The sequence below is a fragment of the Gracilinanus agilis genome, chromosome 4 (genome assembly GCF_016433145.1).
Source record: "Gracilinanus agilis isolate LMUSP501 chromosome 4, AgileGrace, whole genome shotgun sequence".
Lineage (NCBI taxonomy): Eukaryota > Metazoa > Chordata > Mammalia > Didelphimorphia > Didelphidae > Gracilinanus > Gracilinanus agilis.
In genome coordinates, this window is record NC_058133.1 from 474,217,766 (window position 1) to 474,233,593 (window position 15,828).

Consider the following 15,828-nt stretch of genomic DNA (forward strand, 5'->3'; position numbering starts at 1 on the left):
CCAGAGATCTGACAAGTATACTATTCTGTGTTCACTTAACTTGTTTATAGTTTCCCTCTTTATATTCAAGTCATTCACCCATTCTGAATTTATCTTGGTGTAGGGTGTGAGATGTTGATCTAGACCTAATCTCTCCCATATTTTCCAAATTTCCCAGCAGTTTTTGTCAAATAGTGGATTCATGTCCCCAAAGTTGGGCTCTTTGGGTTTATCATACACTGTCTTGCTGATGTCATTTACCCCAAGTCTATTCCATTGATCCTCCTCTCTGTCTCTTAGCCAGTACCATATTGTTTTTATGACTGCTGCTTTATAGTATAGTTTAATATCTGGTGCTGCTAGGCCCCCTTCACTTTTTTTTTCATTATTTCCCTTGAAATTCTTGATCTTTTGTTATTCCAAATGAAATTTGTTATAGTTTTTTCTAATTCAGTAAAGAAGTTTTTTGGTAGCTTAATAGGTATGGCGCTAAATAGGTAAATTAATTTGGGTAGAATTGTCATTTTTATTATGTTAGCTCATCCTACCCATGAGCAATCAATGGCTTTCCAATTGTTTAGATCCAGTTTTATTTGTTTGGAAAGCGTTTTGTAGTTGTTTTCATATAATTGCTGTGTTTGTTTTGGTAGATAGATTCCTAAGTATTTTATATTGTCTAGGCTGATTTTAAATGGTGTTTCTCTTTCTACTTCTTGCTGCTCTAGTGTGTTGGAACACACCTCTTCTTTTTTAAACCTCTTCCTTTGTCTCAGAATCATATCGGTTCCAAGGCAGAAGAGTGGTTAGGGCTGGGCAGTGGGGTTTAAGTGATTTGTCCAGGGTCACACAGCTAGGAAGTGTCTGAGGCCACATTTGAACCAGGACTTCCTGTCTCCAGACTCTCTACTGAGCCACCTAGCTGCTCCCACACTTTTCTACCTGTAGGTGCTGTCATCCATCCTCTCCAGAACCATAACAACTGGCTTCTGCTCCAGGCTTCTTTCACAGCTGCCTTTGGCCAGCAATGACTAATGTTAGGAGGCAGCTGGAGGGCATCATTATGCTGCTTAGAATTAGGTTACCAGATCTGGAATCAGCGAAACTTGATTTCAGATCCCACTTCCAACATGAGTTGTGTGACCCTAGGTAAATTATTTAACCTTTCTGAGCCCTTGCCTTCCCTTCTATAAAAGGAAATAATAGGGCCTACCTTATTGTGAGAATCAAATGAAGTAATAGATATAAAGTGCTACAGAAATATTTGTTTAATATCATCATGTCTCCCTGGGTTGTAGCTGGATCCTAAAAGTGAAAGAACAGAGTGACCTGGCCCTTCAGGCTGTTAGCCACCATTCTAAGTTAGGCAAGTCACTTAGATGCCCTGAGACTATTAAGTTCACAAAATAAATAAATAAGGCCTAAATGTGCTAGGTGGTCTCTTTAGGTCCCTTTCAACGTAAGCTGTCTGTGACTATAAGTGTGTGTTTCTACCAGCATAGGTGTGGAATGCATGCTTTGGTTCCTTGGCAACCTCCAAATCTGCCCCTTATGTGCAGGAGTGCCCTGAGGCTTTCACCTTGGCCCTCTGAGCTACCCAAAGTCTTGGGATGGTCTTGTTACTCAAGGTTTCCGAATCCATAAGTCCAGTCTTCTTTTTCCTGAGCTTCACCGCACCAGGGATATAAATATGAAAAAAGTAACCCCTGCCCACAAGGAATACTAAATCTAATGGAGGAAGACAATAGAAGAAAACTGAAAGTCAAGTGGGAGTGAGGGGGAGAAGGATCTAGTGGGAGCTCATGACAGAGAAGCCCAAAAGTGATGGGAAATGTGGTAGACTGGCCTGGGCACCCTCCTTAAATGGCGGAGTCCTTTCCACTCGGCCTCCAGTGTTCTAAGGGCAAAGGGTGCCAGAGGTGTGAGCATCGTCAAGGCCGATGTTACCATGCAGGAGGTATAGCACCAGTTTTGCTGCTTGATATTTCCATCATCTGGGTATCCCATGAACTTAACATGTCCAAAAAACTCAAGGTCTTTCCTCCTAAATCCATTCCCTCTCCTCCTGACTCCCAAGATACCACTGCCATCCTTTCTGTCATCCAGGTATATAATTTTCTGAGTTATTCACAATTCCATTCTTCATTGCCCCTTTCCAATCAGTTGCCAAGTCCTACCTCCACAATCTCTGTATCTACCCTCTTCCCAGTCAGTGGTATTAGCTGCTCTCACTAAGACTGACAATAGTCTCAAAATTGGTCTCAATTCCAGATCTGCCTTCCTCTAATACAGACTTGCTGTAGCATGATGGCACTAAAACATCACTATCATCTTAGAAGAAAACAATAAACACCTCTTGGTCTTTAACAGCCCTTGGCAACCTAGCTCTAACCCTTCTACAAGTTTGTATGACATCCCCTACACACACAATATTCCTAAACTGCCCCAGTTGCTGTTCTCTATGCATGATGTCCCATCTCTTGTCTTAGTGTGCCTTAGAATGCTCTCCCTCCTCACCTCTTTTTCTTGAGATTCTTGCCTCCAAGACTCAAGGAAAAAGAAAAGGAAATGTGTAAATAGGTCCAATCTCCTAAAAGTGACTTTTCAGGGGCAGCTAGGTGGCTCAGTGAATTAAGAGCCATGTCTAGAGATGAGAGGTTCTGGGTTCAAATATGGCTTCACACTGCAACTGGGTTACTCTGGCCAAGTCACTTAACCCTGAATTGCCTTAGCCCTAACTGTTGTTCTGCCTTGGAACCAATACCCAGTATTGATTCTAAGATGGAAGGTATTTTTGAAGTGACTTTTCTAGTTTTCTGAGTTGAGTGCCCTCTAATTAGTTTCCTAATTGGTAAGCCAGTCTAATAAAGCACCTATCTCACAAGGTTAAAATGAAATATGTATAGAGCTTTGCCAACCTTGAATATTATATAAATGCAAGTCATTATTATGCAATCAAAATGCAATTATTAAGTTCCTACGGTATGCTAGGTACTGCAGATATGAAAATGAAGCCATCCTTGTTTTCTAGGAGTTTCTTTTTATTGGGGAGACTCGATGTGTAAAACACATAGTAGGGTGTGTGCCTGTGTAGGGTTACCTGTCCCTTTATAAGGCTTTCAAACTCAGGGAGGAAGGAGAGCCCTTGGGTGTGCAGGGCCGAACCACCCAGTAGGTGCTTACTCTCCGCGCGTTTAATGGCAGCCTGTGCAAGAGCATGAAGGATACAGTGATCCAGCCTGGCTGCCCAGTGCCATGGAGGCCCGAGGGCGAAGGGCTTTGAGAAACCAGCGACCCTTAGACACGGCGGGACGGATGGGCAGCGTCCCAATCAGTGGGAGGCCCAGCGAAAGGACCTCAGCAGTCGGCCGCCTAGGCGCTCCGTGGTTCCAGGGCCCACATTCTACCGGGGAACAGAGGGCAAGGACTGCCAGCGCAGCGCGCACGCGAGGCTCACATTGGATCCGGGGCGGGAGGCGGGCACAGAGTGCTAGGTGAGGGCAGAAGCCACAGGACCGCCCTCCGCACAGCTCCCTTCCGCGCCGAGCGCGGGACTGGGTCTGGCCACCAGGGGGGCCGCGTGAGCCGCTTTCCACAGCGCCCCCGCCATGGCACGGGCTCGCCTGTTCCTGCTCTTCTCCGGGCGGGCGGAGCCCGCGGACTTCGCGCGGAGCGTGTGTGACCGCCTGGGCTTGGGGCCCGGCCCGGGGCCCTGGTGGGTCTACTGTGGTCTGGAGCCGGGGCGGCTCCTGCTCTCGGAGCTCCCCTTCCCTGGCGCCACGACACAGCTCCCATTGCAGGTCTGTCCACCCCATCCCGTTCTCAGGTTTAGATCTGGAGGGAAGAGGAGGGGCCCAGAGCCGGGGACTTTGGGAAGTGGGGGGGGGGGGGAGAGAAAGCCGAAGGAGGAGTCCGAAGCAGGTGTTGGGGGGAGTGTGGGAGGAGAAAGGAAGGAATGGGAGGGGTCCGGAGCGGGGAGGCAGAGGGGGCACCCAGGAGAGTGGGGGGTCCTAAGAGCTCAGAATGGGTAAGAGTCCGGAGCCTGGGAAGGGCCCCGTTCCCCACTAGCCATGGCTATGTGACCCTGGCTTCCCCTCCAGCGCCCCCCGTTCTGCCCCTTCGCGGCCCTAGAGCAGCAGCCCCCTGGAACTTCGGGGCTGAAGCTGCCACGGGACCGCGAAGTGGACGTTGGAGTGAGTGTCGTCTTACAGTCCAGTGACCAGAGCGTACTCTTGACCCGAAGGGCCTCAAGCCTGCACACGTCCCCCAATCTCTGGGTCCCTCCAGGTGAGCTCCCTGTGTGCAGCGCACCCCAAACTTTTCCTACCTCTAAGCCTAGGGAGAGGAGGCGGGATGCTAGGAAACCTCCCCCACGGCCCTCAGGAGAGTCTTTCCCAACCTTATTTCGGTAGATTGGGGGCCCAGGGTGGATAGGGAATGGAACCCAGGGCAGGGATTCGGGCTCCTGGTCAGCTGCTGGAGGGGGGAGGCGAGAAGAGTGAAGGGGCTCCAGAATAAGGCATGCAGTCACCACCGCGTTGTTATTGTAGGTGGACACGTGGAACTGGATGAGGAGGTAACTACCGCTAAAGAAGCCTCAAACCATTGGTGGAAGCAATGCCTCCCGCCCTGCCCCTCCCCCACCCCAGTGAAACAGCTGCATTTGGGGGAGGGGGAAGCCCTGAAACCGCCCTTCAGCTTCCTCCCTCCGATGCAATCGTGGTTTTCTTTGCCCTCCAGCTTTTCGACGGGGGCCTCCGGGAGCTGAGAGAGGAGACCGGCCTGCAGCTGCCCCAAGGCCAGCACTCCCGCTTCTTTCTGGGACTGTGGGAGGTGAGAGTCCCCGGAAGATGGCACTGGCCCTGCCCCCAAGGGGAGGAGTGTGTGTGCCCTCTCAGTACCACCCCGCTCCCTGCCTCCTGTCAAGACTCGGCAGACCGCAGCGTCCCCTTTTCTGAACAACATTTGGGGACCCCGGGAATCACCCGCTGTGTTCCCCACTCTCCTAGTCTGCCTATCCCTCCCGACTGAGCCAGGGCCTCCCCAGATATCATCACATCGTTCTCTATGTTTTGGTGGCATCCCAGGAAACGGAGCAGCAGCTCCAGGTATGATGGAGGGGAGGGAGTGGGGCATGGGGTGATGGGGGAAGTGGATCAATCAAAGGACCCCCAAAGAGGCCCTCTGACAGATGTCTTTGAGGCAGCCGTGATTCCAGGGCAAGTGTCTGACCCCCAGAAACGGATCCGTCCAAACCAGGATGAGGTCAGTGCCTATGCCTGGCTGAAGCCGGACTTGGTGGCCGCTGTGGCAGCCTCAGAGGAGGCCCCAGAGACAGGGGATCCTGTCTCGGAGTCTCTGCCCCCCTTTATTCAGTAAGTAGACCTCACTCCCACCAGGGCACCCATTGGGTCCCCCGAGAGCTGGACCAGGCTCCCAGCCATCCCACAGCCTGAGCTGTGTCCTTTCTGGCCCAGGGCTGTGGAGCTTCAGGGGGACACAGCCCGAACCGTGGACCTGCCTACGTCCATCCTGCTCCAGAAGACTCTGGCTACCGAGCAGAATGAGGAGAGGGTCAGTACCGGAACCAAATTTGCCCTCAGCCTATGGCTGCAGCATCTGAAGAGGTAAGAGAGGCGGGCGCCTATTCACAATCTCAGTTTCTTGCCCAAGTTTTCAGTTTCTCTTGCCTACAGTTCTCTTCATTATGAAAGAAGCTGCCCAGTGGTTAGAGAGGAGGTCCTGGGTTCCAATTTACTCTCAGATACTTCCTAACAGTGTGACCCTGGGAGAGTCACTTAACCCTAATTACCTGCCCTGACTGTTCTTCTGCCTTAGAACCAATACTTGGGATCATTCTAGGACAGAAGATATGGGTTTAAAAAAAAAAAACAGAGGTAAGGGAAGAGATGAGACAGGACTAGACTTGAGTTTTAGTGCTTCAGCCAGAGGGCAGGGCAGACACCGTTAGGAGAGAAGAGAAAGAGCCCTGGACTCAAGGCCAAGGCTTTTGAGTCCAATATTTATTCACCTCCCTCCATCTTACTTTCTTCCTCTGTAAAATAAGAGATATTTATACTACCTCTCCCATAAGATGAGGAGGAAAATGTTCTCTAAACTCCCTGAGTGCTGTCCATCTGTGGCTGGAGGTCACAGTGTCCTTTCTGTCCTGTCATCCTGACCCTAGGGCCTCAGAGCATCCCACACACACAGCCCCAAAGCCAGAATCAGAATGAAACGGAACCCTGGGTTCCAACTCTGCTCATAACCACCAGAGGAGGTGAAGGAGGAAGTGAAGGCTTCACTTTTCAAATACAGAAGTCAAGAGAGCTGAGTAGATGAGCCACTCTGCATTTCCCTATGGACGTACATAGGATTCACAACCTTTATTGTCGGTGAGAACATTGCTACAACTTTGGAAATAGGAAATTAAATTAAAACAAAGGTCATAAAAGAGGGAAGGGGAAATTGGGGGGGAGGACTAAATGTCCACCCCCAAAGGTGCAGAATGAGTTCCGTGGCCATAACTCTGAAGACTATGGATCCCACTGGAAACTCAGACCCCAGGATAGGGAAGCCTTGGGGAAGTGTCGTCAACTTAAATATATACTTATATATATAAATAGAGAACCAGGCAACAGGAAACAGGACAAAACCCTACCTCCCCTCCCATCCCAAACCTTAGAGAAGCAGAGGAGGGAGATCGCCTCATCTCATCCTCAGTCAGACTGGGAAAGGAGTAGGGGTCATCTTTGGAGTTTTTTGGTTTTTCTCATTTATGTACAAAAAGCTGCAACTGAAAATAGAGACTTCAGGCCGTGTCTTTATCTCTCCATCTGTCTGTCTGTCCCATATGTGGAAGGAGAATGAATGGACATAGAAGAAATATCAGGTGTACTAAGGGGGGCTGACCAAGATCTCCCGTCCATCCATCTACCCACACTCACTGCCCCTCGTACCCCAGCTGCTTCAGGTCTACTAGCTCTGAGTCACACGGGGTGGGAGGGAAAGGAAGAAATGAATGGAAAACCATCCGGGCTCAAAACTTAGGCACGGCTCTTATATCTCCCTGCCCCTTCTTGGTTTACATGCCTCCATCTGAAGAGCATTTCCAAAAATAAACCCAAAATGTCCTTTTAAAGAGGTTAAATATTAACCCTTTGGATGCTGGCCCTGCCAGGCAGAGAGGGAGCCAGGAGACAAGTCCACGAGTGTCTGTTTTGTAGCCTTTGGCTAGAGCCCCCAAGGGGATGAGTTGGTGGGCCTGAGGGACAGGGCTCCCCTGCTGTCCCCACTCAGTGCTGGAAGTGGGTGAGGAGGTCCAGAATCCTAGAGTTTCAGTCCAGGGAGATAATGTCTGGCCGACAACCAGTCAGGGAAGAACCTGGAGGGAGGGGTCCCCCGTGTCCATCCCTCAGGGTTCCCCCAGGGGCCACGATGCTGCTGACTCGGCCAGAAGGGGGTGCTGGAGGGGAGCCTCTGTGAGAGCTCCCCAGCACTGGGGCCAGCGGACCCAGGAAGTGGGAAGGGGTGCCCCGGTACTGGAAGAAATGGCCAAGGGTATCCTGTTCATCTATTGAGGTGATGACCGAGGGACTGTAGTGCTGAGGGGGAATTAGGGGAGAAAATATTTAAGACTTCACTCTTCCCTGCCACCCCCATCTCCTACCCCCTCAGACACTTCCCACACACTCCTTCACATCTGACTACTCCACTTGAGCTTTTTCTCTCAAAGACCTGCACTCCTTGGATGTGAGAGCCTCTCCCCCTCAACAACTTCATCTCCTCCCTTATCCCCAAGCCAGAGGAATTCCACTATCCTCATCCCCCTCCAATGTCGTGGGTGTTTAAAACAAATGGAATGTCTGGGCCTGAGGAGGGCAGGGCCTGGTATCTGTTGGGGCAGAGGGAAGAGAGTGGGTGGAATAATTCTGGGACCAAGGGGATTGGAACACCTGGTCACAGGGCCTTCTGAACCTGTTTCCTCACCTAGAAACTGAAGAATCTCTTCAAGGTCTAAAATGATTATTCTGTTCATTAGAGCCCCAAAAGAAAACAAGCTACCTGCCTATCGCCTCACTCTCAGCCCATGTGGCAAAAAGGGATGGAAAGTGGGCTCTTGGCACCCAGAACAGATCCCTTGGTAAGAGTTGGGAAAAGGGTGTAAAGGCAGCCCCACAAGGAGAAGCTACAGAAATTAGAGACTTTAGTAGAAGGGGAAAAGGGCTCTTACCTGACTTTCATTCTGAAAGAAGGTAAATAAGTCCAAACCTAGGAGGAAACGGGGAAAAAGAATTCAAAATCATTCTGCATCTGCTGCCCACACTTTCCCACAGGTGGGCATTCCCTTGAGAGTTATTGATATTTGGGGAGCAGGAGATTCAGGGATCATTACCTAATCTCTGAGCAAAAAAGAACTGAGTTTTTATAAAGGAGCCCCCATTTGGGTCTAGGTCATACCCTGGAGATCAGCCCCCAAAGAAAAGGCCGGTGGATAGTCAGGAAGAGGGAGGCTAGACAGGAAGTCACTGCCCAGGGTGCCAATAGCTGGGCTCCGGAGTACGGATGATGGCTGGTGATTGGTAGCCAGTACTCTGTAAGGAGAGAGGAAGCTGGGAAAACAAGCTATAGTTACCCCCTAGGAAGTTTCCTTAAGCCCACCCATCCTTTGCCCCCTGTGTCCCAAATCAGCCCAGCCTCCTTGCCAGCCCCAACCCTGTGCCACTACGCAGGAATGTGGGTCTGTCTTCAGGAGGCAATGTCTTGGCCTCCCCCACTGCCTTTAACCCCTCATATCCCCAGTGATCTTGCACTGATCCCTAGCCTCTCCCCCAACTTCTGTCTCAACCCTTGTCTTCATACCCTTTGCTTCCAGGTGGGGCAGGGATACTGGCAGAGGTGACAGGACAGTGCTTCTTGGCAGGGGGCAGGTCTTCTTCATCTGAAGAGCTGTCAAGGGTTAAGTCGATGACCTCGATCTTCTTCTTGGACTCGGGGGGCTTGCCCTCAGGACCAGGGCCAAAGGGGGGACCTGGAGATATTGAAAGGGCATTTATCTCAGGTTGGGGGTCTCTAGTCCATAACTGAAGAAAGAAATGGTCAGACACCATCTAACTCTAGAATGGACACAGTCATGTCATCCGTTACTCACCATCTAACCCATAGCCTGGTGTAGGGCAAACCTCTGGTGTCTCCTTTTTGGGCCTCATTGGACACCAGGATCCATCTTCCATGAACTGGATCTCATCACAGTCAGTGCAGGAATTCAGAATCTCCATAAATAATCTGAAAGAAGGAAGAAGGTCATGAAGAGTCATGAGAAGATGGAGGGGGGGGGGAGATACAGTTGTGAGAGAAAGTACATCAGCCTTGGGCAGGAGGAAAGCAGAAATTCAGGAGCAGCAGGAACTACCTGAGCTGGGGGGCCACAAAGAGGGACAGAAATGTGAATCCTTCAGGGTGAGTCTGGCTGGATGGGAGTCTCCATACCCAGCAGTGCCCATTCTCCTAAGGGGTATTCTTGCTGTCAAGGGAAAGAAGGTTTATCTGGGTACCCTAGACAAATGGGAGCAGAGGTGGCCGTACCCATCTATGACAAGAGATTCATAGGGAGCCTTCTTGTCACACACAGGGCAAGTCCACGTTGGCTTCTTCTCATTCATCTGCAGGTAGAGGGCAGCATCGAAGCTCTGTAGGTGGGCACAGGTGAGGGCCCGGCATGGGACAGCCAAACGCATCTTCCCTAGCTGAGAAAAAACAGGACTTCTCATCACATTTGATCCAACCAGCTTTCCCCTTTCTTGGAGACTTTACATTGATAAACAGGAACCCCAAGAAGCCTCAGACTTCCCACCCACATCCCCTCTCTAAAGTCTCTCCCAGTACCCACCGGGCACATCAGTGACACCCGAAGACTTGTGGTGGCCACCTCACTGTCAGGGTCAGCTGTCAGTTTCTCCTTAACTGAAATGAGACCAAAGCCAAAGCCCTGAGACCTGAAGAGCCCAAAGAGGTGAGCAGGGCACCTGCCTCACGAGACAGGACTGAGATCAGTAGCCAGGAACAGGCTGGCATTAGGAAGGTTTTGGCTGGAGGGGGGGTGTAAGGGTTGGAATCATTGAGAGGAGAGAAGGGGGGTTATTTGGTGATAACTCACTCAGCGCCCGAGAGTGATCCGGATTCCGGATGCCCTTTGCTCTCAGTTTTTGCAGGAGCGTCACGGAGGTCAGCTGCCTCACTAGGTACACTGACAGTGAGTAATTCTGGGGAGAATATCATATCTGTTTCCCTGTTGCCATGGTACTCTCAAAGCAAAGCTGGTTATTTGAACCACTTCAACGGAGGTCTAGCCTCTCCCCAAAAAGCGAACCCTCAGAAACCACCTGCCCCACCTCTTGCCCTCCCTTCGTTCCACCCACCCCAGGCCCTCTCCTGCCCCAGCCATGCAACTTACTCGTCCAAACTCAGACGACCAGTTGACCACGATAGTATTGGGAACCGTGGCTGAAAGTCGAACTAAAGATGTGATGTTGATGGGTCTGCTGGGCCTTTTTGGTTCAGCCCCATTCTTGGTTGGGGGAAGATAACCCTAAAGAGATAGATGGGAAGGGTGGTCAGGGCAGAAGTAGCCCCAGCATCTCTGTCAGAGCTTCAATGTTATGCCCTGTAAGGTTTGCAACAAGCCTGAGAGCTTAGTGCTAGGCACAGACACCCTTTTAGAGAGAAGATGGTAAGAAGGGAGGGATGGGGCTGTGAGAAAAAAAAAGCACCCCTCACCCACCAGATGATTATTGGGACAAGATGGGGGGAGGAAGGGAGGCACTTACCGGCAGGGGGCACAGTTTCCCATTAACCTTGACAAAGAGGTTGGGAGGAAAATAATCTTCCTGGGGGCAGCTGGTCTCACAGAGACAGAACCTAATGAAAGATTTGAGGAGGGAGAGGGACAGAAGGGACAGGGAGTTACCATCTAGAGGGCTGGCTCCTGAGGCTAGGAGTCTGCAGACAGAGAGGAAGGGCCAAACCCAGGGATAAAACTGTTATTTCTTCCCTCCAAGGTTCAAGGGGAAAAAAAATCCTCCTCTTATCTCAAAGGAAAGAATTATTGACCCTAGACAGAATGAAAGTCTCCTAAATAAAGACCTGGATAAAGGGCAAGCAGCCGTCTTGAGGTCCGACAACAGGATAATACAGTGGGGGCTGTTTTTTAAATAACACTTTTCTGAATAAATACATAGACCTATTTAAACCCTTACCTAGAAGTCAAAAGTGATAAGGGCTAGAAGAAGAGTTAAGTGACTTGCACAGGGTCACACAAGTAGGATGTATCTGAGGTATATAAATATATATATATATATATATATTTTTTTTTTAAACCCTTACCTTCTGTTTTAGAATCAATGTGTATTGATTCCAAGGCAGAAGAGTGGTAAGGCCTGGGCAATGGGGGTTATGTGACCTGTCTAGGGTCACACAGCTAGGAAGCGTCTGAGGCCAAATTCAAACCTTGGACCTTCTCTAATCCTGGCTCTCCATTTGCTGAGCCACCTAGCTGGCCCCATGAATATATTTTTAATGTCAGAAAACACAGCCCTCTAGAGCACATGGATATTTATTTTGTTAAGGTAAGTCTCCTTGCACACCCCTAAGGGACGTGAACACAGATGCAATTTTCAAACCTCCAGGGTATACAGATGCCTTGAGGCCACTTTGGTCTAAGGCAGTGATTCCCAAACTTTTTTCGCCTATCACCTCCTTTCCAGAAAAAAATATTACTTAGCCCCCTGGAAATTAATTTTTTTAAATTTTAATAGCAATTAATAGGAAAGATAAATGCACCTGTGGCCATCACTGCCTCCCTGGATTTCTGCAGTACCCACCAGGGGGTGGAGGCACCCACTTTGGGAATCACTGGTCTAAGGGAAGCCTCCATCCAGAGGGGCACAGACTCATGTTGCTCAAAACAGTGAAGAGAGATGAGGAGACTTCTGGGAGCTCTTACCTCAGCTGGACTTGTACTGTGTAATCACACTTGGCACCAGGCAGGACATCCCTAAAAGAGAAAGAGGGAAGGAGATTCTAGCATGTGGCGCAGGGAAGGGAGACAGTCTGGGAAAAGGGAGGAGGGATGAAGGATGCTCGAGGGATGGCCAGAGAGAGAGAAGTGGCAGATGGGAAGATGAAAGGACTAAGGCCACGTGAGATAGGAAGGCAGACGAGAGAGCAGAGCAGGGCTAGAGTCATGAGACGAGGACCAAAGGTCACGACTGAAACCCCGATGGAGGGAGGTACCTGGATGAGAGGATCTGCTGCACCTGCTGTGGTGTCAGTGCAAAGGTGAAATGAGCCTCCTCAAACCTCTGGCTGTTGGTGGATGCTAGGTACACAGAGGAGAGATGTAGTTACTAAGGCGGCCAAAGGACAGCCACGAACAATGGGTACCCCAGCCAAGGCAGCGAACCTCCCGTCTGAGAGCTGGAAATTTGGGGCAGCAGGTGGTGGTGGTTGTTCAGTCGTGACCCTGTGGGCCACTGCAGCCAATACTGTTTTCTTGGCAAAGACACCAGAGTGCTCTGTCATTTCCTTCAAAACAGAGGAAGTGACTTGCCTAGGGTCACACAGCCAGTAAATGTCTGAGGCTGGATTTGAACTCAGGTCTTCCTGACTCCAGGCCCAGCATTCTATCCACTGAGCCACCTAGCCGCCCTGGCCATAGGTTAGCCACTTATTTGGGATGGGAGTGTGAATGGAGAAGTGGGAAAGAGGATGGGGCATGCTCATACAAGATGGGGACATAGAATGGACTCATACCGAGGGTGGTGGGTCGGATAAGTTCCCCATATACATCGTAGAAGGGCAGAGGCCTCATCGTGACATCGGGGTGCACCGGCTGGGGCAGAGAAGGGTGTACATCAGCCTCCCGTTTAGGCCCCCCCAAGAGGGGTCCTGAAGGCAAGAGGGTTGAGGGGGCAGGAGTCAGTGGGCCAGGAGGGACGATCGGGGGAGCTCCCGGGGGCAGAGACAGCAGTGAGAGCTCCGAAGGGACAAGGGCCTTTCTGGGGAAACGCCGCCGGTAGAGTTCTTTGATCTTCATCTGGACACTGGGGCCACAGCCAGACTTGAGAAGCTGTAAGGCCTTGGTCAACAGCTCGTGCTTTCTCCCACTCTTGTTCCGGCCGGCAAAGCCCAGAAGCACCTGGAGCTCGGACACCCGGAAACTCATCACCATGTGCTGGAGGAAAAACAGTGAGTGACACGGGTGAGATGGGGCAAGCATCCAGCTGGGTCTCCCTGCTAAGAGGGGCAGCCCGCTGCACCCCTGAAGAGATGGGGAATAACTATGCCATCGCTAGTCAGAAGCCATAAAGAGGACCCCTCCAGAGCACTTGCTTCTCCCTCCTCGTCTCCCCTCCACAAAGTAGACAGAGTTCCACTTCCAGGTGTCCTTCCTAGTCTTGTTTCAACAGGCCCCAGTTCAGTGTCTTCCCTCCCCCCAACTTCTCCCACCCAGAGAGACCCAGACATACCTCTCTCCCTTCAGTAGCTAACAATAGGCCTGGAAAAGCCAGCAAAGACGGAGGAGGGAAGGAGAAGAGCCACCTCCCTCCTTTTTCTCCCCCACCTTCGCTCTGGCACCACCACAAGGCTTCTAACCCTCCCCTTGAAGTTGCTTTCTCTCCTCCTGCTTATTTTTAGACTCCCAGGCCCACCCCAGCTCTCTGAGAGATAAGGTAAAGGGATGAGAAAAAGAGGAAGAGAGGAAGAAGAGTGGGGCAAGATGCTAGGGGGAGGGGAACAGAGAGACTAGGACCAGGTGGCTGGAGGATCTGCATGTAATTCCCAGCCCCCACTTCTGCCTCATTCCATGTAAGCCTTGGGGCCAAGGCTTCTAGGGGAGGTTTCAATACCCTTCAAATCTCTTTTCACCTTCACCCCCAGCACATCAAGATCTCCCCATTTTGGGGGAAGGGAAATTAAGGCCCAGGGCATAGCACAAAGGAAACCACAGAACACTGGAATCGTGCCAGGAACTTCCCCAAGAATCCAAGATTGGACATCAGCTGGGACCTTCCTTTAATAAAGGGGAGAGGGCTGAGCTGATCCCTGAAGGAAGGAGTGATTCCTCTCCCCTGCTGAGATCCAGATGGTAAAGCTCTGACCTGATTCCCCCAGGGAGTAGGCTTATGGATAGGGAAGGCAGAGGGAGGGGAGTAGCATCTTAGGAAGAATGAAATAACAAATCCATCAGGAGGGTCCTGGAGCCATTGCTCTGACAGGGAGTGCCAAAGACTCGGCTCACTGACAAGACCTAAAATGTGCCCCAAACCATTGCTCCACTCCAAAAGAAGGGAAGGGAATGTCTGAAAAGCAAGGGACAGATTGGATGGCCTCTTGAGAATCTGGGAAACATTATCAAGGGACAGAATAAGGGGGGAGGAGGGGGAGATTGGTGGCTTTGTGGATTGAGAGCCAGGCATAGAGGTGGGAGGTCCTGGGTTCAAATATGACTTTAGACACTTTAGCTGTGTAGCCCTGAGCAGGTCATTTAACCCCCACTGCTTAGCCCTTGACTGCTCTTCTGCCTTAGAACCAATATTCAGTATTGATCTAAGACAAAAGAGTTTTTTTTTTAAAGGATATATTTGTAAAGCATTTAGCAGATGGCTAGCACATAGTAGGTGCTTAATAAATTCATGTTCCCTCTTCCTTTCCCTGTGTTACATTCTCTGCAGGGGGGTGGCAAGTCACCTAGGGAAATGATTGTAGATAGACTGCCAGCTATGTCTCCTCTTGAATAACTGGATCCCTTCATCCTTTATCCCTGACCTCAGACTCTCTGCTGCATGCCTTGTTGCCTACCATCTAAAGGACAGCTCAATGGCTTAAGCTTTGTCTGTGAAGAATGTGACTGCCTATTTCCCCTCAAATTGATCCTTCCTATGTCACTGCCACATGTAGCCTCCTCTCCTTTTTTTCTATCACCTGTGGCTCTCTCGTCTCCACAGCTGCACACTAGCATTCTGACACCTATCCGCTTACAATCCTTAATACCTTGTATCCTCCATAGTCTCATTCACACAAGCCCTGTATCTGCCCACAGCTCCATCTCCCCTATATTCTGGTGTCCTCCTAGAGCCCCATCCCTACCTCTCTTCCATCTCCCACAATTCTCTCCCAGTGCCCTCCCACAGTCTGTTCTCTTCATCCCTGTACCTTTCCACAGCCTTATCCTTCCATGCCTGTGACTCTGACAGGCTCATTCCTACACCCCTTTACCCTTTCTACAATTCCATTCCTACCTCTCCGCCCTCTCCCACCACCACATCCTTACATCTTTTCCCTTCCATCATCTCAAACCTACATCTCTGCCCTCTCCCACAACCCCATCTTCCCCGTGCCATTTCCACATCCTTAGCCCTCCACAGCCCCATCTCCACCCCCACCCCCAAGTGGGGGTATTCCTCTCTAAAGCAATGGATGGATAGATGTACGTATGTATGGTACGGATCTCCCGGGGTGGTAGTGAGTGTAGAATGAGATAACGTATGTCCGGAGCTTCGCAAACCTCAAAGTGTTGCGTAGATGTCTATTACACGGTCGTGCTCTCCCTGCCCAGGCAGCCCTGGCTCCCCAGTGCACCGGCTCCTGGGGGTCTTAGCCCCCACTTTGCCCCCCCAGCCCCGCCCCCGTGGCCCTGTCCCCCCGCGGGCCCTGCCCTTCCATCCCTGCCCCAGGCGGTCCCCGCCCCTGCCCCCAGAGCTGGCTCTTGATCCTCGCTGCCCCTGCAGCCCCGAACTCGGGACCCCCGCGTTGTCCTCAGCGTCCCTGCCCCCAAAGTCCATCCTCTCCAGG

At 51.0% G+C, this 15,828-nt stretch overlaps 2 protein-coding genes across 7 annotated transcripts in view; one reads left to right on the top strand and one right to left on the bottom strand.

Annotated features, from left to right (window-relative positions):
- Nucleotides 1–3,567: 3,567 nt before the first annotated feature.
- On the top strand, nucleotides 3,568–6,799 carry NUDT17 (nudix hydrolase 17). Of its 3 annotated transcripts, none has more exons than XM_044672570.1 (8): nucleotides 3,568–3,776; nucleotides 4,077–4,263; nucleotides 4,527–4,552; nucleotides 4,717–4,809; nucleotides 4,986–5,084; nucleotides 5,215–5,351; nucleotides 5,454–5,603; nucleotides 6,243–6,799. In XM_044672570.1, exons 1-8 carry the CDS (start codon nucleotides 3,585–3,587, stop codon nucleotides 6,316–6,318), a joined length of 960 nt encoding a protein of 319 aa, XP_044528505.1. In that variant the 5' UTR covers nucleotides 3,568–3,584; the 3' UTR covers nucleotides 6,319–6,799. The 3 variants fall into 3 exon arrangements, with proteins under 3 accessions (XP_044528505.1, XP_044528506.1, XP_044528507.1); XM_044672571.1 differs by having other exon boundaries at nucleotides 6,164–6,327; XM_044672572.1 differs by having other exon boundaries at nucleotides 5,236–5,351; nucleotides 6,164–6,327.
- The window catches only part of PIAS3 (protein inhibitor of activated STAT 3), a 15,484-nt gene continuing 5,981 nt past the window's right edge, over nucleotides 6,326–15,828 (bottom strand). The window contains exons 2-14 of one of the 4 annotated variants that reach the window (XM_044672567.1): nucleotides 12,787–13,207; nucleotides 12,268–12,352; nucleotides 11,978–12,028; nucleotides 10,803–10,893; nucleotides 10,430–10,564; nucleotides 10,133–10,238; nucleotides 9,866–9,939; nucleotides 9,562–9,722; nucleotides 9,128–9,261; nucleotides 8,839–9,007; nucleotides 8,437–8,588; nucleotides 8,210–8,247; nucleotides 6,326–7,580 (exon numbers count right to left, since the gene is read on the bottom strand). In XM_044672567.1, the coding sequence (XP_044528502.1) occupies nucleotides 7,314–7,580; nucleotides 8,210–8,247; nucleotides 8,437–8,588; nucleotides 8,839–9,007; nucleotides 9,128–9,261; nucleotides 9,562–9,722; nucleotides 9,866–9,939; nucleotides 10,133–10,238; nucleotides 10,430–10,564; nucleotides 10,803–10,893; nucleotides 11,978–12,028; nucleotides 12,268–12,352; nucleotides 12,787–13,204 (1,881 nt within the window). In that variant the 5' untranslated portion in view covers nucleotides 13,205–13,207 and the 3' untranslated portion in view covers nucleotides 6,326–7,313. Of the gene's footprint in view, nucleotides 7,581–8,209; nucleotides 8,248–8,436; nucleotides 8,589–8,838; nucleotides 9,008–9,127; nucleotides 9,262–9,561; nucleotides 9,723–9,865; nucleotides 9,940–10,132; nucleotides 10,239–10,429; nucleotides 10,565–10,802; nucleotides 10,894–11,977; nucleotides 12,029–12,267; nucleotides 12,353–12,786; nucleotides 13,282–15,828 lie in introns of those variants that run through there. The other 3 variants (XM_044672569.1, XM_044672566.1, XM_044672565.1) reach the window with 3 other exon arrangements.

Excerpts from the sequence above, each read along its gene's own strand:
- NUDT17 (XM_044672570.1), top strand. The coding sequence starts at position 3,585 with ATGGCACGGGCTCGCCTGTTCCTGCTCTTCTCCGGGCGGGCGGAGCCC. Across the intron at positions 3,777-4,076 it reads CGACACAGCTCCCATTGCAG|CGCCCCCCGTTCTGCCCCTT; the intron begins GTCTGTCCACCC and ends CTTCCCCTCCAG. Across the intron at positions 5,085-5,214 it reads AAACGGAGCAGCAGCTCCAG|AAACGGATCCGTCCAAACCA; the intron begins GTATGATGGAGG and ends TCTGACCCCCAG.